Consider the following 22,999-nt stretch of genomic DNA (forward strand, 5'->3'; position numbering starts at 1 on the left):
TGTAGCCGAATCGATGTTATCAAAAACTACCGAAGTCGAAGAAGCAGACGAGTCTGTAGAACGTCTATCGTACTCTCCGTCGTCGTCGAATTCAGCGTGATCGTTGTCGTCTTCAGGTGCCACAGGACCGAGTACACCAGAGCTCGCAACCGGGGCCACAGAAGTTTTCCGTTTTGAAGGAGAACGTACGGAAGATGCTGGTGATGGCTGCGCTGTAGAAGACGTAAGAAGTGGTTCAGAATCTTGCCCGGTAGCAGCTTGCGAGGAAGGGGGCATTGATTGCGGAGAAGAAAGAGACGTAAACCCGTGAGCAATTGGCGACGCTAGCTAATCGCGTATATGAGTTGAGCCAAAAGAAATGCCGTGACCACTCTGCTTTCTGCAGCAGCAAATCCACCAAATATAAAGATGCAATATTAATAATGAAGCAAGCTCTTCTGAGACGTATTTGAGCTGTCTGAAATTTTAAAAGGAGGCTCTCGAGGTTGCTTTGAGCTGATGGCTGAGTATACATTGGCTCTGAGGTTTAGGGCCATTTTGAGTGCACGTTCTGCTGCTTTGGGCAGTCTATGAGAGGACGATAAACAAAACCACTGTACACATTGAATAATAGACAAGAAAAGCCATGTACCAAAGAAACTCCATTATATGCAATGCTATATATCCGACCTAAAGTGTAGGACAAAAGAAGAAAATCATTACACATATCACTTAATGCCCTGAATTTTGCGTCTATAATAATCTACAATCTGCTGATTTCCTTCCTTTGTAACAAAGAATAGTCCTTTGCTTCTATTTTCCCATACCATAACACCCAGTTCACGCGCATAGTTAGCCAGCACATCGTACTCACTTCCGTTTTTGAAATCGCTAAATAGATATCCTTCCACAGTCTTCATTCGTTCCATCTCAAGCTGCCACAGCTTGATTTGATCAACAACCGTCGGCGGAAGTAAGGGTACTGATTTCCGCATCTGTGGGTGAGCGTGCACCGTGAGATAGGTGACAATCTGATCCGCTGTGATTCCATTCGCAAGTGCCTTTCTCACGCTTTCACGAGTAATCTGTCCAGTAACCATATTTGAGAACCGCGATCTCAAGTGTACAAATAGGTTTAGTACCGCAATCTGCAACGGAGATTCTGTAAAAGCATACACTTTAAAGTTAGTCTCCAGAATCACGAATCCTGCTTCACTATCAGTTTTTGTAATTGCTGAATCCAGACTAGCTGATGCAGAGAGAAGTACGGCAGCATCTGAGGTCAAAGTCGTTGCCAGCCGGGTAGGATAAAATCGTTTGGAGGAAGACTTTCTTTGATAAACTAGACCATAGTCGCGTAAATCATCAAGCATGATTTTCTGTGTCGGACTGAGGGCTGCCAGTGAATAGTCTTGACCAAGTTCTAGACTACCGAGCATGAACAAAAAGTGTAAAACCTCGACAGCATCCATCTGTAAATCTTCCGACATGTTTAAATACTGTAGCAAAAGCGTCCAAATCTGCGCTTTTACGTCTTGCAAAAGAAACTGAAAGCCAGCATTCGTTATTCGCATTGGAGCTGGAGGGCTGCAAAAAAAAAGTTAATCAGGCAGGCAGGACATACTGTAATTAATTGCACTCACTGTCCTTCCATAAGCCCGCTTCTTTTTAGCAGCTGCAGTACGCCGTTGTTGGGGACTTTACCGGTTCCTGTACCGACCATGTAATGCAGAATCAGCTCCCACTGTGAATTTGCATGTTCATCAAGAAACTTAATGTCAACCTTGTGCTTATCTTCGGTATCGCAAGGAATTCCAAATGAGTTGTTCGAATCACTATATACAGCACAGAAGTTTAGACCATTGCTGCAAAAACATGAAAAAGGTGTCATGATACCCTCCAGTAATTGCGTTGCGTAAACTTGTTCGGAATGTTTTTTGTAATGCAATCAGGCCCCCAGCTTCGCGAATTATATGCATACTCTGTAACTTTGCAGTAGCCTCGTATTGCTTTCTATAAAAAGTTAGTTAGATAATAGTATAATGATGATCTAGCCTTTCTAAATGATCTTGGACGTACAATCGACTAGAGTCCTGAACCCAAGCATTGAGTCTGGCAACCGGAAGCGCCTTCTCATTAAAAAGCATCGACATCACAACAAGCTGTGCCATTGACGGCTGCAAACGGAAGATCGCTAAACATGTCGCCGGCTGCAGGACGATACCAGTTAGTAAGTCAGGCACGATCCAGGCAATGGGGTGTGCATACAGAGGAGTACAAGCGCATCAACACGGTTTCTGGAAGACCCTCAAGATACTCATTGATGCTCGTACGGAATTGCGGGACCGCCATGGCGGGTATATAGAGAGCAGCAGGGTTTGTGGGATGCTCGAAGACCGGAGCATCTCGAGGAAGAGTTCTGAGTGCGCGCACAACAGTAAAATGTTTTGTGCGGTTATTCCGATTTAGGGAGTTTGAGGACCAATTAATAAATAGTAGACCTACCCCGCAACAAACGAGCAATCCCATTTTTTCTTTTTACCTTGCTTTCTACATATTTAGCGAAATGGTGGATTTTTCTCAGATTAAAGAGTTGTATAAAAAGTCTTTGTATTCTTCCGAGGACAAAACTCCGGCTTATATCTCCACTGTCAACGCGCTCCTGATTTTTACATGCGTGTACTTGCTCTACCGGACGGTTTTTCCCTCTCTGTCGACCAACAAAGAGCACATTAAGGCAAAAGAGTTTGCCGCTTCTAAGGCTGAGCCTGTTGTGCATACTGTGTATACTCCCAAAACCCTCGCGCCTTTTAATGGCACGGATCACCCTCGGGTTTTGATGGGAGTCAAACGGAAGGTCTATGATGTCTCTGCTGGAAGATCGTTTTATGGACCAGGCGGACCTTACAGGTAGGTTTCCCATCTGAGCAGAGAGGTGCTTTTTTTCTTACTGACTGTTTCTTTCTTCAGTAACTTTGCTGGTCGCGATGCTTCGAGAGGACTGGCTAAAGGAAGTTTTGATGAAGGTGAGTTTTTGTCTTGCGACTTTCGCATGAAGTGGCCCTTTATTGACCTTCTTTCTCCTAAATTACAGATATGCTTACAGATATTAATTTGCCTATCGATACACTTGAGGGTCTCACAAAAGAGGAGATCAATGCTCTCAATGACTGGGAGAGCCACTTCGCAGGGAAATATCTTCTTTGCGGAGAGCTGGTGGAGAATGATTAAAACCTACTGTAGATGCACACTTCCTTTATGACCGTGAAATCGGGTTTTTTTTTGTTGTTAGTCTGACTGAACATATATACTAAATGAGCTGCTTCAAATCTAGTAATGATTCCAGATACATCGGTGATTCATAACATTGATTCTCATGGCACTACAACTTCGCCTTAATTCTCCCAAGAATATCTTCAACTCTCCGTCTTGCTTTATCCGTATCCCCCTTTTCCTGCTCAGCAATAGCTAGCTGCAGTTCAGGCCATTCATCGCCCCAAACGTCGCTAGTATATTTGTTTGTAGAAAGGAGATACTCGACTGGATCCTGAACAGCAACTGTATCTGCTAAAATCTGATCATATCCGACCTGCGACGGTGTAGGAGCTGGGGCGCGGCGAGCGATATCTGGCATTGGACTGTAGATTTCCTCAGTGGTATGCGATGAGGAGAGAAAAGCCAAGACTGCGTCGCCGTCATTTTCGCCACTATACGAAGGCGTAGAATATATGGATCGCCCATTTGATGAATAATTGGAGTGATTAGCTGTAAAACTGTCGTACTGTGATTGAGCTTCTCTGCTGCTTGTCGAGTCTCTATAATCCGAGGCGGCTCGGAAGGACGACCGAGCAGAAGCTGCCGAACTACCGGCAACAGCAGAGCGTTGAGAATTTGGGACTACGCTAGATGACTCCAGATGTTGTTCTGAGTTAAAACCTGAGCTCTGGCCTTTCTGAGCACCAGCAGAAGAAAGCGACGCCGATGCAGCGGCGGGGGTCGCGAAGGAACGGAACAAAGCCGAAGCAGATGCACCCATGGATGCCGCAGCAGAGCTGTTAGACCCTTTACCTTTATTCTTTGCATCTGAAGAGCTGGTGTCCTCCGTTGCATCACCGGCAGCCATTTCGACGAGGCATTGACTGAGGCAGTGTCAGTTTGCGGAGGTTTGAAGAGTGAACGCGAACTCCCAGCGCCCAAGAGTCCGGGGTTGATATCACGTGCTAGATATAGTCCTCAGCACAAATAAATGTCAGAGCTTTGAGAATGTAGACAGCGTTGTGTTACAAGTTAAAACTGGTGCAAATTAGAAAGATTCGAAAGAGCAAATTGCCAAAAGATTGCTGCTAGCTTTTTCAACTCAGCGATTGGTATGCTGACTACTGGGAACCGTGTCCATTAGTCATCCAAATCTGCTTCTGTCGTCTCAATCAAGAGTATGTTAATATTCATATTCTCTACCGCTTCTATCTTCACAGTCTACTCTACCCTCTTTCTTGCCTTCCCAACGAGCACCGACATCTACGTCAGCGTGCAGAAGCCAACATAACCCTCACGCGCCGCGCGCCTTGCGACACAAGTGCAAAGTCACGTGAATCTAGGCACAAATGTGCAAGCATCGCGGTCTCAGTCTTAGCGAGCACGTTGCTAATAATCCTCAGCATCACCACCGCTCTCCAATCCCTCATTCGCACTCTACCCTCGCCCTCTGCCCTTCCTCTCTCTCGCTATCTTGTAGGATCTTTCTTGAGGATCCTTATTGCATCTGCCTTGTAGCGCGGCCGGTCCTTCCGCTAACTGGATTCCCCCCTCTGAGTCTCTGTTAGCTCAGCATGGTCGAAGGTCCGGACGGCCACCTGCCCACCTGGAAGTTCGCGCAGTGAGTAGCCCATCTCTTTCCGCCATCGGTAAGGGAGCAGTGTACTTTGTCTAAGAGGCAGCGTATATGTTTGTTCGGATGGCTCCCGTTAAGCGATGTGCCGAGCATGCTCTGTACAAGACCTGTTTGTCGTGCGCTAGGCGACCTCTTCTGCCAATCCTGATCTCCGCTCCCTGTCCCGCAACAATGTGCGACACGCACAATTGACTATACAGATCGAGCTACTGCAGTCATTCAACTTGTTGATGTTTGACTTTTTGAACAAACAATGCTAACTCAATCATTATCTTCTCTGCAGGTGCTTTGGCGACAAAGGCGACACTGAGGATATCACGGAAGGTACGTCCTCAAGCAAAATAAGTTGGCAGATCGTCTCTAGACAATCAGTCTGCGGATTTCATTATATTGTTTTTTTTGCCTTTGTTCTGTGGTCTCCACAGATCTAGTTTTCGTTTTAGTCAGAAATGCTAACTATTTTTTTTCCTTTCTATTCTAGCTGATATCATCTCAACCGTTGAATTTGACCACACTGGAAACTATTTAGCAACAGGCGACAAAGGCGGACGTGTTGTCTTATTTGAGCGAAATGAAAACGTGAGGATTCCTTTTTCTGTTCGCGCAATCGAATATCAAACGGCTAATTCTAGATTCTCATCGCAGAAAAAGGGATGCGAGTACAAATTTCACACAGAGTTTCAGTCACACGAGCCAGAATTTGATTATCTAAAGTCTCTTGAGATTGAAGAAAAGATCAACAAATTCAAGTGGTGCCGACGAACAAACCAGGCGCACTTTTTGATCTCGACTAATGGTATGTTTTGATCGCACAGCTTACATGCGTGAGAGATTGCTTACATATATGCTATTCTTGCAGACAAAACAATCAAGTTATGGAAAGTTTATGAAAAGTCTTTAAAAGTTGTTGCCGAGAACAACCTGTCGGATAGTGTTGGGGGTCGACTACCTAATCCGATTGCGCTCGACAATCTCCGTCTACCGCGCATGACCTTGCACGATACGATCATTGCTGCGACTCCAAAGCGGATTTACTCTAATGCGCATGCTTACCACATTAACTCGATCAGTGTTAACTCAGATGGTGAAACTTTCATCTCAGGAGACGATCTTCGAATAAATTTGTGGAATCTTGGTATATCGGATCAGAGCTTCAGTGCGTAATTTTTGCATTAGATGACATATCAGTGATTTTGCTAACTGAATGATCTAAAGACATTGTAGATATCAAGCCGGCAAATATGGAAGAGTTGACGGAAGTCATCACGGCGGCTGAGTTTCATCCGACGAGTTGCAACTATTTTGTGTATTCGTCGAGCAAAGGAACGATCAAGCTTGCGGATATGCGCGAGAGTGCCCTGTGTGATGCGCATGCCAAGCGTAAGTTCCAGCAGAGAATTTTGTAATTGATTAAAAAATTAACATGTCTTTTTCGGGTAGTATTTGAGGAAGAAGAGGATCCACGAGAGCGGTCATTCTTTTCCGAAATCATTTCTTCAATCTCGGATGTACGATTCTCGTCGAATGGGCGATACATTGTTTCGCGAGATTATCTAACGGTAAAAATATGGGATGTTGCAATGGAGCGACAGCCGGTGAAGACGATAAATATCCATGAACATTTGCGACCGCGGTTGTGTGACACTTATGACAACGACTCAATTTTCGACAAGTTTGAGGTTGTTCTGTCGGGTGATGGCAAGTCTGTGGTGACAGGCTCGTATAATAACAACTTCATGATTTACCCTAACGCGACAGATAACGAGGCAGAGGAGACAGAGGTTGTGCTGCAGGCTGACAAGTCCGCATTTAAGGCCAAACGGGTTGGTGTTGCGGCGCCGATTGGTGGTCGCGGCAACGGTGCGCGGAACGGGAATGGCAGTCCTGGATTACGTGGTTCGTCACCTTCTGGACGAGGCATGGGTGGTCTGAATGCAGTGCGTCGAGACAACGAGGATACGGACTTCAACAAGAAGATATTGCATATGAGCTGGCATCCCCACGAGGACTCGATTGCGATAGCGGCGACCAACAACGTAAGTTTGCTCTCGAGTGTTTTGACATTTTGAAAAGATAAGGCAAGATTGCTAACATAGATTATATTATAGCTGTTTGTGTTTTCGACATTGTAAGAGAGGAGGCGAGAAGGGGTCAAGATATGGCGTGCTTGTTAATCGTATATATATATATATAAATACCGCTGAAGTGTTTCGGAAAATATTGGCTTTTCAGATCCATGATATGTTTTTTATTAATGCTCATGTACTGTAGTTTTTTCCATCTTTTTTTGTTTTGATTTTCTTGTTTGAGTGTAATTGTGTTTAGTTGAATAGCCATGCTTGTTGCCATACCTAGAAACGAACGTGATCTATACGATCGACGATCGACGATCGACCTGACGGCGCAAAAGCGTTTGCAGGCGAGACGACTGATATTCTGCGTTGTCTTTAATTTATCGGCCCGCAGAAGAGTAAATCATATTGCAAATAAAGTAGGACAATAATGTGAGTAGTCTTATATCATATAGATGGCATCAGAGTAGAAGTCCAGCAAAGACAGTTGTGGACGTAGTGGTGCGTGAACACGTGCACAAGGCAAGGTAAGACTCTTGGACTGCTCAATTCCGGCTAGTTTCTGTTACTGCTTGACACAAAACTGAAGATGGACTCTGATTAATTTTAAAATCGGCCTTAATAGTCAATAGTTTGCTGTCTAATTGAGAGATAGAAATGAGTAATGAGAAGTGAGAAGGAAAGAGAGCAGTGTGCGAATACTGAGAATCTACAGCAGCACTAGCTCTATACAGCTATTGCATATATACCTAATATATATATATAACTACATCTGTATTCTGCTCCCTTCTTATTCTATTCTCTTCTCTTCATATCTGCATCACAATCTGTACTTGCCCGGCCACGGTCCCGCCCATTTTGCATCCTAAGGGCTAGGGCTCGAGCTGGATCCAGGTAACGAGCGACACACGAACCAGACCTGATCTCGCCGTGCCTTACGCGACATCTCCTCTTTCCTCCCCCCCTTCTTCTGTCTGCATGCCCAATCTGCACGAGCGGGACTGCTATCAACTGTGAGGGTGCCCAGCTTGTTGTCATGAACAACAATCTGCCGCGGCAGCAGCAGCAGCAGCAGCAGCAGCAGCAGCCGCCCAGCGACAATTGGCGAGATACCCATTCCACCGCTCAGCGCCAGCACTACATCACCACATTGTACGTTTGTACTGCTCTTTCTATGTTTTCATTTGTAGAACTCTTACTGATTTTTGGAATTACTTTTTTTCTTGTGCAGAGTAAATACACTCAGGAAGTACGCAAATGGCGGGTCGCAGGAAAAGATCGTGCAGTTTGCAACCCAGGCTGAGAATCAAGCTTACGTGAAGGGGAAGTCAAAGGTCTGTTACTGCTTCTATTTTTCAAATAAATATCTAGGCCGGACTAGTTTCATCGCTCGTCCTTTCAGCTCATGCTGACACCATATTATAGGAGGACTATGTTAATCTACTACGTGAGCGTATGGAGTATGTACGCAAATCTGCCGAAAAACAAGCCCAGATGTCGCAGCAACAGCAGATGCAGCAACAACAACAGCAACAGCAAATGCAGCAACAACTTAACATGGGTGCGCAGCAGCAAGCCCATTTTGCACAGCAGAACCGGCAACAGCCGCCGCAACAGCCTCAGCAGCCTGACGATATGCTCTCCATCATGCCTATGAATCAGCAGCCTCAGCAAACTAACCCTGTAGCGCCATTTCAGCATGGAATGCAGGGTATACCGCAGATGCAGCAGCAGCAGAATCAGCAGCAAAATAATTTGCAACAAGGAATGCAGAATGCCAATCAGCAGAACTTTAGCATCGCTGGATCATATCCTAATGCTCTTCGTCAAGTCATGTCTCAGCAGCAACAGCAACAGCAGCAGCAGAGAAATATGCAGCAAGGTGGTCAGGATTCTCAATCCCAAAGTCAGGCGCAACAGCAGCCACAGCAACTGCTACAACAGCAGCAGCTGCTACAAGCAGTCGCTGGCCAGAATGGGCAAGGCGCCCCTCGATTCACTCAACAACAACTATTAAATGCGTTGCAGCAGCAACCGCAAGGAAGATTACCACAAAATCAAGCCAACATGACTCCTCAGCAACAACAATTTGTTCAGCTAAGGCAGCTTTTGAACCAACAGTACCCTGGTCAAGGAGGACGGTCAGCCAATCCGGCAGAGCTTCAGGCAGTTCTAGTCGCTTTGCAACAGCGACAGCAACAACAACAGCAACAACAGCAACAACAGCAACAACAACAACAGCAACAACAGCAACAGCAACAGCAGCAGCAGCCTCTTCAAAACAAGCAGCAGGTTTCCCAGCAAGAACCTCATTCGAGCCCGACCATGCAGCAGCTCAGAGTGAATGGCGAGATCAGTACAAACTTTAGCAATAATAGTAACCAGCAAATGCTTTTGCTCCAACAAAAGCTTCTGCAGCAAAAGCAGCAGCAGCAACAACAACAACAACAATCTCAAGGAGTTCAGCAACAGCTACCAAATAGGCAAGGCCAAATGTTGAACACGGGGTCCAGCCAACCTACAATGCCGCAACCGCAAAATCAGGCGCAACTACCTCAGCATTTGATTCAGCAGCAACAGCAGAACCCTCAACAGAGTCAGGTTCTACCTGCAGGAAGTCGCCCGGCACAGGGTCCTCAAATTAATGGACAGGAGCAAACACTGCCGGGTCAGCCAGATCCTGTCCGCGCCTATGTACTTCGTAGCAAGATTCCACAGTCGCTGCTGAAGATGATGCCATTTGTACCTGCGGGTGTTGATATGTGGGTTCAAATTTTTTCTCTGATCAAAGACCACACGATCCCTTCGGATGTGATGCCAACAATCAAGAGCATTCATGCACGCCACGAGCAAATGGTTCGTGCTCTTCTGATAGAGCAGAGCAATAAGAACCAACAGCTTCATCAGCAGCAACAGGCCAATCAAGGAAGCAACGGACAGCCACCGTCTAACACAGGGATTTTAAGCATAGGAGGAGCCGAGCAGGGAATGGGACAAAATATAAAAACAAGCCCGATAATGATCCAGCAGCAAGCTTTGCAAGGTCGAAAACCCGATGGCTCTCCACAGATAATGCGTAACGTCATGATGGGAATGCAACAAAAGCCCCAGCAAAATAATATGCAGCAAATGGCTCAGCAAGGAGTCAATCCTCAGGGTCTGATAAACAATCAACAGCAACAGCAGCAACAGCAACAACCGTCCATGACTATCCCTCACCAATTTGCTCCCCAGCAATCTACGCCTGTGATGGGTAGCATGAATTTGCCTACAGATCAGGTTGTTCAGCAGCAGGCATTGTACAATAGCAAGCTGATGAATCAGTCGCCACAGCGCAAACAGGCAGTCCCGGCTATTCAACAGAACACTGTACAATCGCAGCAGCAGCAGCAACAAAAGTGGTTGCTTGAAGCTCAACAACAGCAGCAACAACAGCAACAGCAACAGCAACAGCAACAGCAACAGCAACAGCAACAGCAACAGCAACAGCAACAGCAACAGCAACAGCAACAGCAACAGCAACAACAACCGCAACAACAGCAACAGCAGCAACAGCAGCAACAGCAGCAACAGCAGTTGCAGCAAGGCCAAATACCTTCTGATATAATGGCGCGTCAGCAACAACCTCAGGGTCTGAACATGGCTGATGGACCGCGAATTGAATTGACGCCGGAACAACAGAAGCTTGATATCGAGAAGCTGCAACAAGTTTGCGCTGAGATCGCACGGACCCGACAGCCCGCCATACCTCTTGAGCTGAGTCCCGAGGATCAAGTGACCGTCAGAGACGGCATTATCGCGTTGCAGGAGGCTTGTAGGCAACTGGAGAGATTGATTCGATGGGCACATATCACGCTAAGAAACGAGTCTGTTACTCGGAGGTTAATATATATGGTAAGTACAAAAATTTCACAGCAGAATACTGATCAACTTGCTGATTTATGTCAAATCAGCAAATGTCGTATAAAGAGCAGTCCGAGGCACTCTCGCGCGGTGTCTATCATTTCAACGTTGAATCAATGATGAAGTTTCGCAATGAGCTTCGAAAAGTCTTTAATTATTTCCGCAACACGCAGAAAGTCGTAGAGGGAGCTCCTGCAGGTACGGCACGGCCTCCTCAGGGCCAAATGTCCCAACCTATGGTACAAGGTTCTTCGCAAATGATGATGCAACAGCAGCAACCCCAGATACAACAAGCGATGCCTGTGCAAGGAACTCCTCAGAATCAGTTCCAAAACATACCCAATCAGCTGCAGATGTCTCCTCGTCGTTCGCAGCAGCAGCAGCAGCAACAACAGCAAAAACAACCACAGCCAATTCATTTTGATTTGAATACCAAGATGCTCGCCCAACAGCCGCAGCTGCCAACACAGGCACAATTGGCACAAGCTCAAATGCGTCAACATGGTGCTGCTGGAAATATGGCTAACATGATCCCTCAGCAGCAACAGACACAACAGCAGCAAAAACAGCAGCAGCAGTTCATGCCGCCGCAGAATGTCAATCAGAGTGCTACGCAGCCAGCGATTCAAGCGCGAGCTGCTGTTGGAACTGGAGCTAATGCTCGCTGGAATGCTAAAGCTTCAACTGTAGCAGGCGCCGCCGGACAAACGCAGTTTTTAAATCAGATGTCGCCTGCTCAACGAGCTAACACTGTACAGATGCAGATGGCATCGCAGCAACAACAACTGGTCCCTACAACTTCCACGGCGGCACCGGCAGTGATGATGATGACCCAGAGTGCTAAGTTGTCTCCGACTGGCTTACCTGTTACTAGTCCTCAAGGCGTACCTATTTATACGCAATCTGCAAATCAGATTGATGCCTCGCAACTTAAGTTACCACCTTCTCGAAAGCGGTCTCTCGGTGGTGTAAAATCCAGTCCGATTGCCGCAGAAGAACCACCGCTGAAGAAAGAACGGGCTGACTCGTTGACCAAACCGGGAACGCCTGCTAGCACAGGTACCGCAGGTCGACAGCAGTTGCCTGGTACTCCAATCAGTCGTGCTGCAGAGGAATTGCTCGCGAAGCAAAGGGTTGCGCAAGAAGCTGAGGAGCGACGGCTCAAGGAACTCGCTATGCGTGATCCTCTAGCGTATGCTCTGCAGACTGTGGCAGACGTATGCCAGGTTGATCCCGAAACTGAAAAGGAAAATATAAAGTCTGAGCGCGCGGCGAGTGCAACTCCCCTTAGTAGTGCGCTCACGCCTATTGCACCTGCTAGTGGCAGTACGCCTGTTGCCATCTCGATGGCCACGGGAGCAACACCTGGCACGATCCAGCCGCCTGCTATCAACGTCGGGAGTCAAACCTCTGTTCTGCAAGCAGATGGTGGTAGTGGGCTGCCATCGTATTTGGCTCCGTTGAAGTATGTGTACACGAGTGTGGGAATATGAACTTTTTGATGATTTACCTCTGTCTTCATGTTATATGTATGATTCTAGGCCTCAAATCATGTATTTTTATTTTTTTGTATCTTTTGATTGCTTATGATTCTCTTTGTATACCGACGCGGCGACGAAGTTTTTTCTCTTTCTTAAACTTCTCGTTTCTAATTCCTTCTTTAAATGCTGCGCGATGAATTATGAAACTATAAAGTAATATGACACTGGCTGAGTTATTATGTGGAGAATTTAGAGGGATAGGATTGAAAGGTCTTGAGACATTACTGTTTCAGGCAATGTTGTGAACAGCTAAGTCGCAGGCGAGCACCAAACCATGTTCATCTCTGTTTGTAATTGTTCCACTAATATTATTTCAAAATGAAACATGAAAAATAGAATTATGCTCTTCATGCAATTATTAGGATTAAGATACAATCTCATACAAAACTTTCTAGACAAGTCTCCTCTCCGGAAACGGACTTTCACCACGCTCGCCTGTTTGATAACTAGACTTGCTCAAATTCGAATTCACCATTAACTGTTGATGTTCGCGAATTTTTCTCCATCTACTCATTGAGACTTCGCCTCTCGAGTTAACGTCTTGCAGTGGAGAAACGATGGAGTGCTGTTGTTGCTGTTGTTGTTGTCGTTGCTGCTGGCGCTGTTGCTGTTGCTGTTGCTGTTGCTGTTGCTGTTGCTGTTGCTGTTGCTGTTGCTGCTGCTGCTGCTGTTGCTGCTGCTGCTGCTGTTGCTGCTGCTGCTGTTGCTGCTGCTGCTGTTGCTGCCGCTGCTGTTGCTGCTGTTGCCGTTGTTGCTGTCGTTGTTGTAGTTCAGGTAGTGGAGGCGGCGGTGGGATTTTTGAAAAGCCTCGTTTTGGAACCGGTTTGCGCGGAACTGTTGTAGCGGTGCGCGTCATTGGAATCGACCAAAGATTGTCATCCGGTAGAGTCTCCTGATGAGATTGGCTAGCTAAATATGAATTTTCTTGGTACTGCAAGTGTTCCGATGGAAAAGGTACTCTTTGATTGTCAGATGAGGGAACGTGGATATTTAAACCTCGAGAAGCGGCAACAAGAACTGGGATAGACCTGCGCGCCGTTACAGGCTTAGCAATATCGAGCGGAGCCATAACCGGCGGCGAAGGACTCTCCTTTTCCTTTGTAGGAACCGGCAATCTCGAGGCGGTCACCGCTTCGGATAGATTCTTTTTTGGCGTTAATTCGACGCGATTTTGAACTAAAGTAGATGGCGAAGAAACTGAACGCGCAGAAATTGGCGAGTAATATTTTCGCGGAGGTGTGTTTGGTACTGGAGGTTTCACTGCATCTGCTTGTATACTGGCTTTGAGGACTGCGACTTCAGGAAGATGATTGGGATTGCCTGTTTTGAATTTGCTTACTGGCTTCTTTTGATCTTTTGATTCCGATTTCGGGTCTATCTGTTGTTTGACAATTGCTGGACTTTTCTTCTTTTGATATTCAGGATATTTGGTAGTAATGAATGTCTCTCTTTTCAACAATGGCTGGTCGACAACCGTTTTGGGCTGTATATTCTGCTGATACGTCCCGGAAGATTGAACTTTGCCGGATTTCGGTGCCGCTGCATTGCTTCCTTCCTTCTTCGTGTCGGTCTTTGATTTCCTTAATTCATTATCTTTCTTACCTCTCAGATTCTTTCTCGAGATACCGGCTTTTAGCTTCGACATAAAAGTGGGAGTTGGCTCATCCACTCGTCGTGGTATTCTAGACATCGAAGCAGCAGCAGCAGCAGAAGAAGAAGAGGCTGTCACAGTAGAGCTGTCAGGATTAAAAGAACTTTGCAGTGCTTCTTGCGAAAAATTTGCAGCACTTGCTCGAAGTTTGACCCCATGCGTGGCAACTAACGCAGCTGCTGATCTTGTACGTGTTAAACCGAGTGTAGATGTACTTGTCAGGATCTGCTTCTTGATACTCGTCCTCTTATCTGGAGACGATCGTACAGTTTTTACTGGTGATTTGTGCACTGGAGTAGGCGGCGGCGTGAGCAGCGCGCCAGGAACACTCGACAGCTCTTTTGAGTCAAGTTCGGCGGCTGAAGCTGCAGATGATACCGGAGGACTATTAGCCCATTGTAGTGCTCGACTCACGCTTTCTTCAAGCTCAATAACAGTACTAGACTGCGTTCGATGACGAGGTCGAGACTCTGTCAAAGACGAAAGCCGACTGAATTCGTCCTGAAGCGTCATTTTTGGTTCTAAAGACCAGTCGATTTCTGAACGCGAAAGTAGATAAGATTCAGGAACGTCAGGTACGTCAGGTACGTCAGGTACTGCTGGAGTTACCTGTATAGCCTCTATAACTCGTCGTACGCGTTCTTCGTCGGCTGAGGTTTCGGCTGAAGCATAGGCAGAGTAGGCTGTCACTGAAGAGCTGCCAGTCGAATACTCTCTATAAAGCGAAAGTAACGAAGGCTGACCACGAGGACGAACGTTAGATGTTGATACTTTGGATTTCTCAGACCGACGATAGGTGCGAATATTATTGATACTGCGAGAAGCTAGGCGACGAAGTTCCGGACGAGGCACTATACTTGTTGATCTTCTACCAAATGTGGAAGAAGTTTGTGCGTCATGTATACGTTCTTCAAAAAGCACAAAGTGATTTTGAGCCACAGATGCTTGAATATCGAGCAGGCCTTTTGATCCCGATGCATCTAGTTCTGCAATGACATAGGATGAAAAGACCACTTTGCGAGTAAGAATCGTTTCTTCCGGTCCATGCGCGCATAGCCAAACCCACCAGAATGACTCATCTATCATGATATTTGTAATATTCAAAGGTTCACCAGGTAATAAAGAGAACTTTTGTATACGCTCCGAGGGAGTATCTGGTGAGGTAGGTGGCTGTAGTGACAAATTTAACGCTTTCTGAAGTCTTGCATCGCCAGAGTCGAATTTGATCCAAGCAGAGTACTCTGCATAAGCATCGTCAACAGACTGCTCTTCAAAATAACGGTTTTTTTCAGACCGCTGCAAGAATAAAGCACTTTCAGCAAAAGAAATTGCAGTAATCAGACGCGCACATTCAGTAGTTAAGTGAGAATTCACAGTGTCGCCGCTAGAAGCATTCAGAAATGCGTTGACATAAGTATCCTCAGATGCAACACTGCCAACTCGTGAGTCCCTCTCAGCAAGACCCAAAAATGCTTGAAGAATATTTCTCGGAGATGATGAGATCTCTTTAACTGATGCCGAGAGAAGGATGGAAGATATGGAGGTTACGGCTGTTGTAGGCGGCGGATAAGCCATCGACGAAACGAGTGTGGTTAGCGATCGCGGAAGAGATGATATTGCTGCTGGCGATAAAGAGGATACATTCGCTTTTGACCTCAAAAATGCAAAAAACAAGTGCGAGGAAGCATCGGCTGCACTGTGAATTGTGTCGCTAGTCAGTTTATGTATAAGCCTAATAATAGCTCGAGCTTCTTACATTTGCCATGCCTTATGCCCTTCAGCAAAAGTGAACTGCCGGTCTTCGCTTTCAGACTCTTGATTAAGAGCAAACGCCCACAGAGCACTCATTCTGCTTAGCTTGAGTCCTGTCATTCCAGAAGTCTTCCAATGAGCTGCAATAGCCGAAAGCAAGTCAAAAAATAAATTGATAATCTCTGCTCGTGCCGGCGTATCCACCAAGACAGGAATGAGCTTTGCAAACGCATCTTGCGCCATTCGAGAGTCTGCATTCGAACTTTTAGGGCTGATTCACTTATGATAGAAGGCAAAATACGTACCTTCCTCGGCAGCTTTGAAAACTTCATAGATCTCCCATTTTACAACGCCGCCAGGCAACCTCGCCCAAACCCATTTGATAGCGCTGACAAGCACGAATATATTCTCATACTGCACCTGATGCTGCATATATTTATCGCTGTCTTCAGCAGGCACAGCAAAACCCATGTCGTCAGTATTGGGGAAGATATGAGCGATGAATTGTTGCGCATCGCGAAGCGCGTACGAAGGTCGGAATGGCAACAAAATCAGCGGCTCCAATACACCCCGACGCTTGATCTCTGCAGAGGCAACATCGAGAAAAAAAACCGCATTCTCGGGCTTAATACGCGTCCGATTCCAGAGAAATGCAACGGTCGCTGTGGGCGACGACGACGCATGCTGGCGGATGTCTGGCTTTCCGCTATCAGCCGCCGGACGGTTGCCGCGCTTAAAGATTCGGTGAATCGTGCTCTTCATGGTGTGCTGTTCCAGTAAACAGAATAGAAAGAAATAAAAGATGGGTCAGACGACGACGTCTACGACGACGACGATGGCGACAGGGCGACATTACCAAATATATGGATATAATAGGAAGGGAAGGCCTCATATCGCTCCTCGTACGAGCAAGCGTATGAGCCATTTCGGGGAAGCAGCATTCCTCGTCTGCTCACTTGCATTCTCATTATGTCAAAATAGAGTAGTGCTATTGTCCCCTTAGCTAATTTTTATCGCTGGTGAAAGCATAATAGATTGGCTGCTCTCAGCTTGCGGCAGGCAGCCTGAGCTAGGCCTCCTTAACCGGAGAATGAGAGCAGTTGCAATTATTACCTAATTCGGCATTACGCGCCAACTTCCAATTCTTGTGAAAATGCAATTAATATTAACACGCCTTCCCCTTCTAAAACCGCTACCAGACATACTACAAGCTCACCTCTCAAAATAAAAACAATAGCTCTACTAAAATGACAAAAAATGTAATATTTTGTGCTTCTCAAAAAAAAAAGAGAAAAAAAACCAGCACCTCCGCCGCCGCATACAAGAAAGAAACTTTCATAGACAAATGTAGATCTACGATGCCTGCGTGGGCACCTCGCTGATCTCGTTACTCAGCGTTCTCCAGTTCTCTGCAAACAGTTCAGCATACTTCAGCCGCTCTTGAGCGTAATCCTGGAACAGTTTTGCGACTCTATATTTTGTCTGCTGGAAGTATGCCATTTCGTCGCGCATGCACTCTTTAATTAGCCAGCTGCGGGTATGCTGCTCTTTAATAGCCTCCTTGTCGCGCTTAATGGCAGACTCAACGCGTTCAATTTCGCTCTGTTTAAAGTCTGAACGAGTACGCATACCACTTAGGCGGTTTTCGTTATTGTGAATCCGACGCTCGAGATGCGGGATCTGATTCATATCCAACTTTTCCTTGCGATCAAATAGCTCTTTGATGGCAATAAGGCTGTCGCGGTGCCGCTTAAAATCTTCGAGCACACCGATTTCCCATCCGCGCGACTCGTCCTCAAGTAAAGTCTGCGCATTGTTAAGATACTTTGCGACGTTCTTGACGCCGTCATTGATAAGGTTGAGATCGTTCGCGTCGACGGAGTATGTGCGCTGAGTGACATCCTGCAAAGTCCCAAGCGAGCTGGCAAAACGCTGGTGATCAGCCGCCACAGACTCTTGTCGTTTTTCCATTCGGTCAATGAGTAGACAAAGGTGAGTGTAAAGCTCAGCTTCGGTCTTGACACCTTCCTTGACATCCTCCCAACGTTCTGCTTCTTCAACCGACCAGGAGTCAATGAGTCCCGCGGGGAGAGCGCGGCCAGTGAACTCATCCTCAACCGAGACGGAGGCCTGCTTACGCCACACGGCAAGCTCGGTCGGTACGCTCAGGAACATGACAACGAGTTGCTCTCGGCTGAGGACGGGGTGCTTGACTAGCTCATTAATAAAGCGGGAAAGACCGCGGCGACGGCGTTCAAGGAAAAACTCATCGGAAGAAAGATAGTGACCGTTAACGGCAAATCGCTTCGGTGGAAGTAGTGGTAGAATGCGGAACGGGAAACGCTTTAGCAAGCAGTTAAGAAGCCAGACAAAATCTGAATAGCGTCGTACGACTCTGTATCCGCCACGGGCAATAGTTCCATCAGCGCCAGGAACAGATTGGCCTTCAAGTAAGTAATTAACATGTCTGAACATAAATACACCTTCCTTTTCTGGAATTATTGATACGCGAATACGATCCGTCTCGTGTGCATCGTAGTAGGGCTGCGCGCGAGTGTAAGGAAAGCTAGCAACGTACTCAGGGTCGTTAGGGTCACGCTCCTCGTCATCCTCATCGGCGTCGGAATCGTCGTCTTCGACGACTTGCGCGGTTTGGGGATTCGGAATCGGAATCGGCTCATCGGTGAAGAGCGCCTCGTTGATGTTGTTTTTGGGACGAGCAAGCTCGTTGTAGTCTGCGCCGAGAACTGAGGAATAGTTGGGGTTATAGTTGTTGTCTGTCGAACCGGTGTTGTAGCCCGAGTACGAGGAAGGGACAGGGGCAACGTAACTTGGCTGACCATACGGGTCGTCATCATCATCGTCGTCATCTGGTACGGTGAAAGATGAAGTATTATTGACGTTCGTCGTGTAGGAAGACTGGTTGTAGTCATTATAAGACGAGTAATTATTGGAACTGGCTGTGTATGCATTGGAGGAGTATTCCTCGGACGGGTTGGCCCAAGGATCGTCTGCGGCGATGGCTGGCGGTGAGGATGGCGAAGGTGGGGTCATAACCTCGGGCATCTGTTGTTGCTGCTGTTGGCGCTGGCGAGCAGCCGGAATGGTAAGCGGGGGAGGTGCGTAGGCCTGGCGAGCAATCGGATCGGGCTGCGAGATCTGGCTGATGACAGGAGCAGGTTTAGCTTGGACCTTTCGGGAGCTCTTTGTCTTTGGGGGCTGGCGCTGCTCGATGCGTATGCGTGTGTTGGGAAGGCCTGTAATTTTGCAAGTTAGTTAAGCATACATTGACAATTCGAAACACATCAAGAAATACGTACTATATCTTCGGGAATCGACAGTGTCAAGCGAAAGGTCGTCTTCGCCCTCCTGCGCAAGACCGATGAGAGCTATAGCAACGCTCCAGGTGCCATCGTCGACACGCCCGTCAGGCTTTGCACGAGCAATAACTTCAACTATCCGCTCGCCACTTGCAGGTGAAATACCGGCACGTTGAGCAGCTTGCCGTACGTGCTCGAGAGAGAGTGTCGAGTTGACGGGACCCTCTGCCATGAATGAGTCGCGATAGATGGACGGGCACTTGCTGGGGTCGAGTAGGGTAGAGACAGTCGGTTTTCCGGCTATCTTGACAGCCTGGCGCGTCCATGGATCGCCAGAGTCATCGTTTCCAAAGAGTAGAGCGGAGGCTGCGGAAGAAGTCTGAGCGACGGCAGAGCGGGCAGAGCGGGCAGAGCGATTGGTGCCGACGGATGTGCGAGGAGTGGCGGGCTCTTCACCGAAGAGCGACGAGCGCAGATTCGACGAGGTGGTCGAGGAGCTCTCGTAGTCGTCGCCAAAAAGGGACATTTGTTGAGTTGAAGGTGGAGGAGAATGAAGAGAAAGAGAAAGGAGAAAGGAGAAAGGACAAGGAATAAGAGGTGCTCGAGCACTGGAGTGAGTAGGAGGCGGGCGAGCGTTATCATTCGGAGGCGGCCCACGCTAGCGCCTATCGGGACTTGTAACCGGAACCTGCCTTGAAGACGATGAACGGAACTGGAACCGATGTGCAACTGTCTGATAAACTGCTGAATACTTATCAATTATTAATACAAACTAAATTTGAATGAGTATGCAGTTTAACGAGTTGTTTATGCTTATGCTACTGCAACTCGGCAAGGAGTGCTTGCGTTGCCTTTCAATTCATAGTAAAGAAAAACTGCTAGCTTAGCTCAGATGGCATAAACTATGAAGAGGAAAAAAAGGTCTATCAGCGATTCTGCTGTATGAATATGCTCATTTACACTATTTTGCTCAGCGATAATGCATCGCTGTATATGCCATGTATTTTACTGATTCTGGCTCACAGATAGTATTAGTGGTTGACCTAGCAGTGGTGTACAAGTAGTGCTGATTGCATCGTGATTTCTGGTGGGCTGTAGATCTGCTAAGAGCATATATCATGGCTCAGATATATTCGTGGATATGTCAAGAATTATGAACTCGAACATTAGTCGTTGCGAGATATAGCCGAATCTGCCAAAAAAAAAAATAGTGAATGAATTAATAATCGTTTTCTAGAAGACAGAGGAGTGAAGGAATTGGTTTTACACCGCGTTCTGGACAATGCTTATATATATATCTGTAAATCCACACTCAGATCCGAGCTTTTATTTTGCAAATAGCCAAGCACAGTGAACTCAATTGTATCTGCTTCAAGAAGTCAAGAGTTGTCTAAGTTTCTATTGGTATAGGATATCGCAGACAGCAGCAGCAAGGGACAGCACAGATATAATACACCATTACAATTTCCCGAAAGTCGCCGCTCCTAATCGCACCGGTCCCACCAGTAGCTATCCCCCAATTGAATAATGCATATAAACTAGGAAAATATAACACGAATTTGCATCAAAACTCCCGTCGTCTCCCAGCCAAAAACAATCCCATTACCAAAACCGGTCTAGTCTGATCCATGTGCTTGTGTGAACGCCGCAGCAGCGGACAGCGGCCACCCGCGAATAAAGCGTCCGAGTGCTTCCGTCTTCGCTCGTCCTGCTCCTCGTCTTCCCCAGAGTCACTACATTTCTTCGCTCCTGTTCTCCTCCTCCGTAACAATGTCCTTCTCTTCGTTCTCTGAGGCTTCTGACTTGTCCGCCTGGAAGAAGCTACAAGCTATCTACGACGCCTCCGGCAAGAGCCTTTCCGTAAAGGAACTCTTCGCCAAAGACCCTGCCCGCTTCTCCAAGTTCTCCCATTCCTTCACCAACTACGATGGCTCTAAGATCCTCTTCGACTTCTCCAAGAACATTGTGGATGAAGAAATTCTGTCTGGTCTCATTGACCTCGCAAAGGAGGCCGAGATCGAGAAACTTCGTGACGCGCTCTTTGCCGGCGAGAAGATCAACTTTACCGAGGACCGTGCCGTCTACCACATCGCGCTTCGCAATCAGTCCAACAAGGTGTTGAAGGTTGACAATGTTGACGTTACTCCTGAGGTCAACCGTGTGCTTGCCCACATGAAGGAGTTCTCGGAGCAGGTTCGCTCCGGCGCCTGGACCGGTTACACCGGAAAGGCCATCAAGTCCATCGTCAATATCGGTATTGGCGGTTCGGATCTTGGCCCGGTCATGGTCACTGAGGCCCTCAAGGCGTATTCTAAGCGTGATTTGGCTGCCTATTTTGTCTCCAACATTGACGGTACCCACATTGCTGAAGTGCTCCGCGTTGTCGATCCTGAGACCACTCTTTTCCTCGTCGCATCAAAGGTCAGTTTTGTTGTTCTTTTATATCGTCTTGCTCGTTATATCGTTTTTTATGCATATTCATACTGCTTATCAATCAATTGAGTGCTCATGGCGAAAGAGTGGTTAGATAACATCTCATGTAGACCTTCACCACGGCTGAGACCTGCACCAACGCCAACACGGCCAAGAAGTGGTTCCTGGAGTCGGCTAAGGACCCCGCGTACATCGCTAAGCACTTTGTTGCCTTGTCGACAAACGCTGCCGAAGTTTCTAAGTTTGGAATTGACACCAAGAACATGTTTGAGTTTGAGAACTGGGTCGGTGGTCGTTACTCTGTCTGGTCCGCCATTGGTCTCTCAGTCGTTCTCTACATTGGCTATGACAACTTTGAGCAGTTTTTGAAGGGAGCCGAGGCTATGGACAAGCACTTTACAGAGGCTTCCCTTGAGTCCAACATCCCCGCCATTGGCGGTTTGTTGTCTGTCTGGTATAACAACTTCTTTGGCGCTCAGACTCACCTTGTAGCTCCCTTTGACCAGTACATGCACCGCTTCCCGGCATACCTGCAGCAACTCTCGATGGAGTCTAACGGTAAATCTGTGAACCGTGCTAACGAGACTGTCAAGTACTCTACTGGCTCAATTCTCTTTGGCGAGCCCGCGACCAACTCACAGCACTCGTTCTTCCAACTCGTGCACCAGGGAACGAAGCTCATTCCCGCTGACTTTATCCTTGCGGCGCAGTCGCACAACCCTGTCGAGGGTAACTTGCACCAGAAGATGTTGGCTTCCAACTTCTTTGCCCAGGCTGAGGCTCTTATGGTTGGTAAGACCAGCGAACAAGTCGTTGCCGAGGGAAACCCTCCTTCGCTTGTGCCGCACAAGGTCTTCTCCGGTAATAGACCAACGACCAATATCCTCTGCCAGAAGATCACCCCCGCAACCCTTGGTGCTCTTATTGTTTACTACGAGCATCTTACTTTCACTGAGGGCGCTGTCTGGAACATCAACTCTTACGATCAATTTGGTGTCGAACTCGGAAAGGTGCTTGCTAAGTCTATCGGTGCTGAGTTGAACGACAAGGAAGCTGTCAGCTCACACGATGCTTCGACTAATGGTCTTATCAACCAGTTCAAAGAGTGGTCTGCTTGAATGTAGTCTTTTGGTTTTTTTTGTATGTGCGGAGACATGTGTGGATTCTATTTAAAGAGATTATAAAAAAAAAAGTGACTGTGACGGACTTTGATAGTTCGTTAGGATGTGTAAATGTAATCTGTGAATACGGTGTATATATGACGCCTTGAGAATTAAATATTTTTGCTTGATACTTGATTTGTAGCGTATAGACTGTAGTTTCAAACAAAGTGAGATGTTCCCGTCCTGCTATGAGTCAACTATTTACCATCTCTACGTTATAATTACCGTCAATGGAGAAACTGATAGTAGCTAATACATATATACTAAAGAATATCATTAAAAAAATATGAATTA

General features: G+C 46.9%; 8 protein-coding genes across 8 annotated transcripts; 4 read left to right on the top strand and 4 right to left on the bottom strand.

Annotated features, from left to right (window-relative positions):
• Nucleotides 1-707: 707 nt before the first annotated feature.
• V2V93DRAFT_322625 (transcription factor Tfb2-domain-containing protein) lies at nt 708-2,331 on the bottom strand (the record flags this gene model as incomplete). The annotated part of the gene is made up of 5 exons (XM_066907414.1): nt 708-1,566; nt 1,623-1,814; nt 1,876-1,992; nt 2,059-2,189; nt 2,248-2,331. The coding sequence occupies 5 exons, from the start codon at nt 2,329-2,331 to the stop codon at nt 708-710; spliced, it is 1,383 nt and encodes a 460-aa protein (XP_066766947.1).
• Nucleotides 2,332-2,503: 172 nt separating this feature from the next.
• On the top strand, nt 2,504-3,438 carry V2V93DRAFT_366460 (cytochrome b5-like heme/steroid binding domain-containing protein). Its single transcript, XM_066909321.1, has 3 exons — nt 2,504-2,889; nt 2,950-3,005; nt 3,074-3,438. Exons 1-3 carry the CDS (start codon nt 2,546-2,548, stop codon nt 3,208-3,210), a joined length of 537 nt encoding a protein of 178 aa, XP_066766948.1. The 5' UTR covers nt 2,504-2,545; the 3' UTR covers nt 3,211-3,438.
• On the bottom strand, nt 3,242-4,565 carry V2V93DRAFT_366462 (uncharacterized protein). Its single transcript, XM_066909322.1, has one exon. It carries the CDS (start codon nt 4,100-4,102, stop codon nt 3,362-3,364), a length of 741 nt encoding a protein of 246 aa, XP_066766949.1. The 5' UTR covers nt 4,103-4,565; the 3' UTR covers nt 3,242-3,361.
• A 243-nt stretch (nt 4,566-4,808) lies between these two features.
• Nucleotides 4,809-7,002, top strand: V2V93DRAFT_379047 (WD40-repeat-containing domain protein; the record flags this gene model as incomplete). Its single annotated transcript, XM_066911992.1, has 7 exons — nt 4,809-4,855; nt 5,154-5,194; nt 5,352-5,666; nt 5,730-6,026; nt 6,086-6,250; nt 6,311-6,906; nt 6,979-7,002. The coding sequence occupies 7 exons, from the start codon at nt 4,809-4,811 to the stop codon at nt 7,000-7,002; spliced, it is 1,485 nt and encodes a 494-aa protein (XP_066766950.1).
• A 646-nt stretch (nt 7,003-7,648) lies between these two features.
• Nucleotides 7,649-12,558, top strand: V2V93DRAFT_172889 (uncharacterized protein). Its single transcript, XM_066906933.1, has 4 exons — nt 7,649-8,094; nt 8,174-8,276; nt 8,368-10,836; nt 10,896-12,558. Exons 1-4 carry the CDS (start codon nt 7,979-7,981, stop codon nt 12,336-12,338), a joined length of 4,131 nt encoding a protein of 1,376 aa, XP_066766951.1. The 5' UTR covers nt 7,649-7,978; the 3' UTR covers nt 12,339-12,558.
• On the bottom strand, nt 12,558-16,906 carry V2V93DRAFT_173113 (uncharacterized protein). Its single transcript, XM_066906934.1, has 3 exons — nt 16,095-16,906; nt 15,794-16,040; nt 12,558-15,733 (listed from the first exon to the last, which is right to left on the bottom strand). The coding sequence occupies exons 1-3, from the start codon at nt 16,549-16,551 to the stop codon at nt 12,778-12,780; spliced, it is 3,660 nt and encodes a 1,219-aa protein (XP_066766952.1). The 5' UTR covers nt 16,552-16,906; the 3' UTR covers nt 12,558-12,777.
• Nucleotides 16,907-16,931: 25 nt separating this feature from the next.
• Nucleotides 16,932-19,706, bottom strand: V2V93DRAFT_366481 (uncharacterized protein). Its single transcript, XM_066909323.1, has 2 exons — nt 19,110-19,706; nt 16,932-19,046 (listed from the first exon to the last, which is right to left on the bottom strand). Exons 1-2 carry the CDS (start codon nt 19,633-19,635, stop codon nt 17,143-17,145), a joined length of 2,430 nt encoding a protein of 809 aa, XP_066766953.1. The 5' UTR covers nt 19,636-19,706; the 3' UTR covers nt 16,932-17,142.
• A 1,032-nt stretch (nt 19,707-20,738) lies between these two features.
• On the top strand, nt 20,739-22,835 carry V2V93DRAFT_366483 (Phosphoglucose isomerase). Its single transcript, XM_066909324.1, has 2 exons — nt 20,739-21,530; nt 21,653-22,835. The coding sequence occupies exons 1-2, from the start codon at nt 20,880-20,882 to the stop codon at nt 22,658-22,660; spliced, it is 1,659 nt and encodes a 552-aa protein (XP_066766954.1). The 5' UTR covers nt 20,739-20,879; the 3' UTR covers nt 22,661-22,835.
• Nucleotides 22,836-22,999: the final 164 nt, after the last annotated feature.

This window comes from Kockiozyma suomiensis (genome assembly GCF_038497685.1).
Source record: "Kockiozyma suomiensis strain NRRL Y-17356 unplaced genomic scaffold V2V93scaffold_4, whole genome shotgun sequence".
Taxonomy (NCBI): Eukaryota; Fungi; Ascomycota; class Lipomycetes; order Lipomycetales; family Lipomycetaceae; genus Kockiozyma; species Kockiozyma suomiensis.

What these genes read in the sequence shown, in the direction of transcription:
- V2V93DRAFT_173113 (XM_066906934.1), bottom strand. Translation starts at nt 16,551, where the DNA reads ATGAAGAGCACGATTCACCGAATCTTTAAGCGCGGCAACCGTCCGGCG. An exon ending in TTTCAAAGCTGCCGAGGAAG is followed by an intron (nt 16,041 to 16,094) that starts GTACGTATTTTG and finishes GTTCGAATGCAG; the next exon opens with ACTCTCGAATGGCGCAAGAT. An exon ending in GGGCATAAGGCATGGCAAAT is followed by an intron (nt 15,734 to 15,793) that starts GTAAGAAGCTCG and finishes CACAATTCACAG; the next exon opens with TGCAGCCGATGCTTCCTCGC.
- V2V93DRAFT_172889 (XM_066906933.1), top strand. Translation starts at nt 7,979, where the DNA reads ATGAACAACAATCTGCCGCGGCAGCAGCAGCAGCAGCAGCAGCAGCAG. An exon ending in ACGTGAAGGGGAAGTCAAAG is followed by an intron (nt 8,277 to 8,367) that starts GTCTGTTACTGC and finishes ACCATATTATAG; the next exon opens with GAGGACTATGTTAATCTACT. An exon ending in CTCGGAGGTTAATATATATG is followed by an intron (nt 10,837 to 10,895) that starts GTAAGTACAAAA and finishes ATGTCAAATCAG; the next exon opens with CAAATGTCGTATAAAGAGCA.
- V2V93DRAFT_366462 (XM_066909322.1), bottom strand. Translation starts at nt 4,102, where the DNA reads ATGGCTGCCGGTGATGCAACGGAGGACACCAGCTCTTCAGATGCAAAG.
- V2V93DRAFT_366481 (XM_066909323.1), bottom strand. Translation starts at nt 19,635, where the DNA reads ATGTCCCTTTTTGGCGACGACTACGAGAGCTCCTCGACCACCTCGTCG. An exon ending in TGTCGATTCCCGAAGATATA is followed by an intron (nt 19,047 to 19,109) that starts GTACGTATTTCT and finishes GCAAAATTACAG; the next exon opens with GCCTTCCCAACACACGCATA.
- V2V93DRAFT_366460 (XM_066909321.1), top strand. Translation starts at nt 2,546, where the DNA reads ATGGTGGATTTTTCTCAGATTAAAGAGTTGTATAAAAAGTCTTTGTAT. An exon ending in GGACCAGGCGGACCTTACAG is followed by an intron (nt 2,890 to 2,949) that starts GTAGGTTTCCCA and finishes TTCTTTCTTCAG; the next exon opens with TAACTTTGCTGGTCGCGATG. An exon ending in TAAAGGAAGTTTTGATGAAG is followed by an intron (nt 3,006 to 3,073) that starts GTGAGTTTTTGT and finishes CCTAAATTACAG; the next exon opens with ATATGCTTACAGATATTAAT.
- V2V93DRAFT_366483 (XM_066909324.1), top strand. Translation starts at nt 20,880, where the DNA reads ATGTCCTTCTCTTCGTTCTCTGAGGCTTCTGACTTGTCCGCCTGGAAG. An exon ending in TTTTCCTCGTCGCATCAAAG is followed by an intron (nt 21,531 to 21,652) that starts GTCAGTTTTGTT and finishes CATCTCATGTAG; the next exon opens with ACCTTCACCACGGCTGAGAC.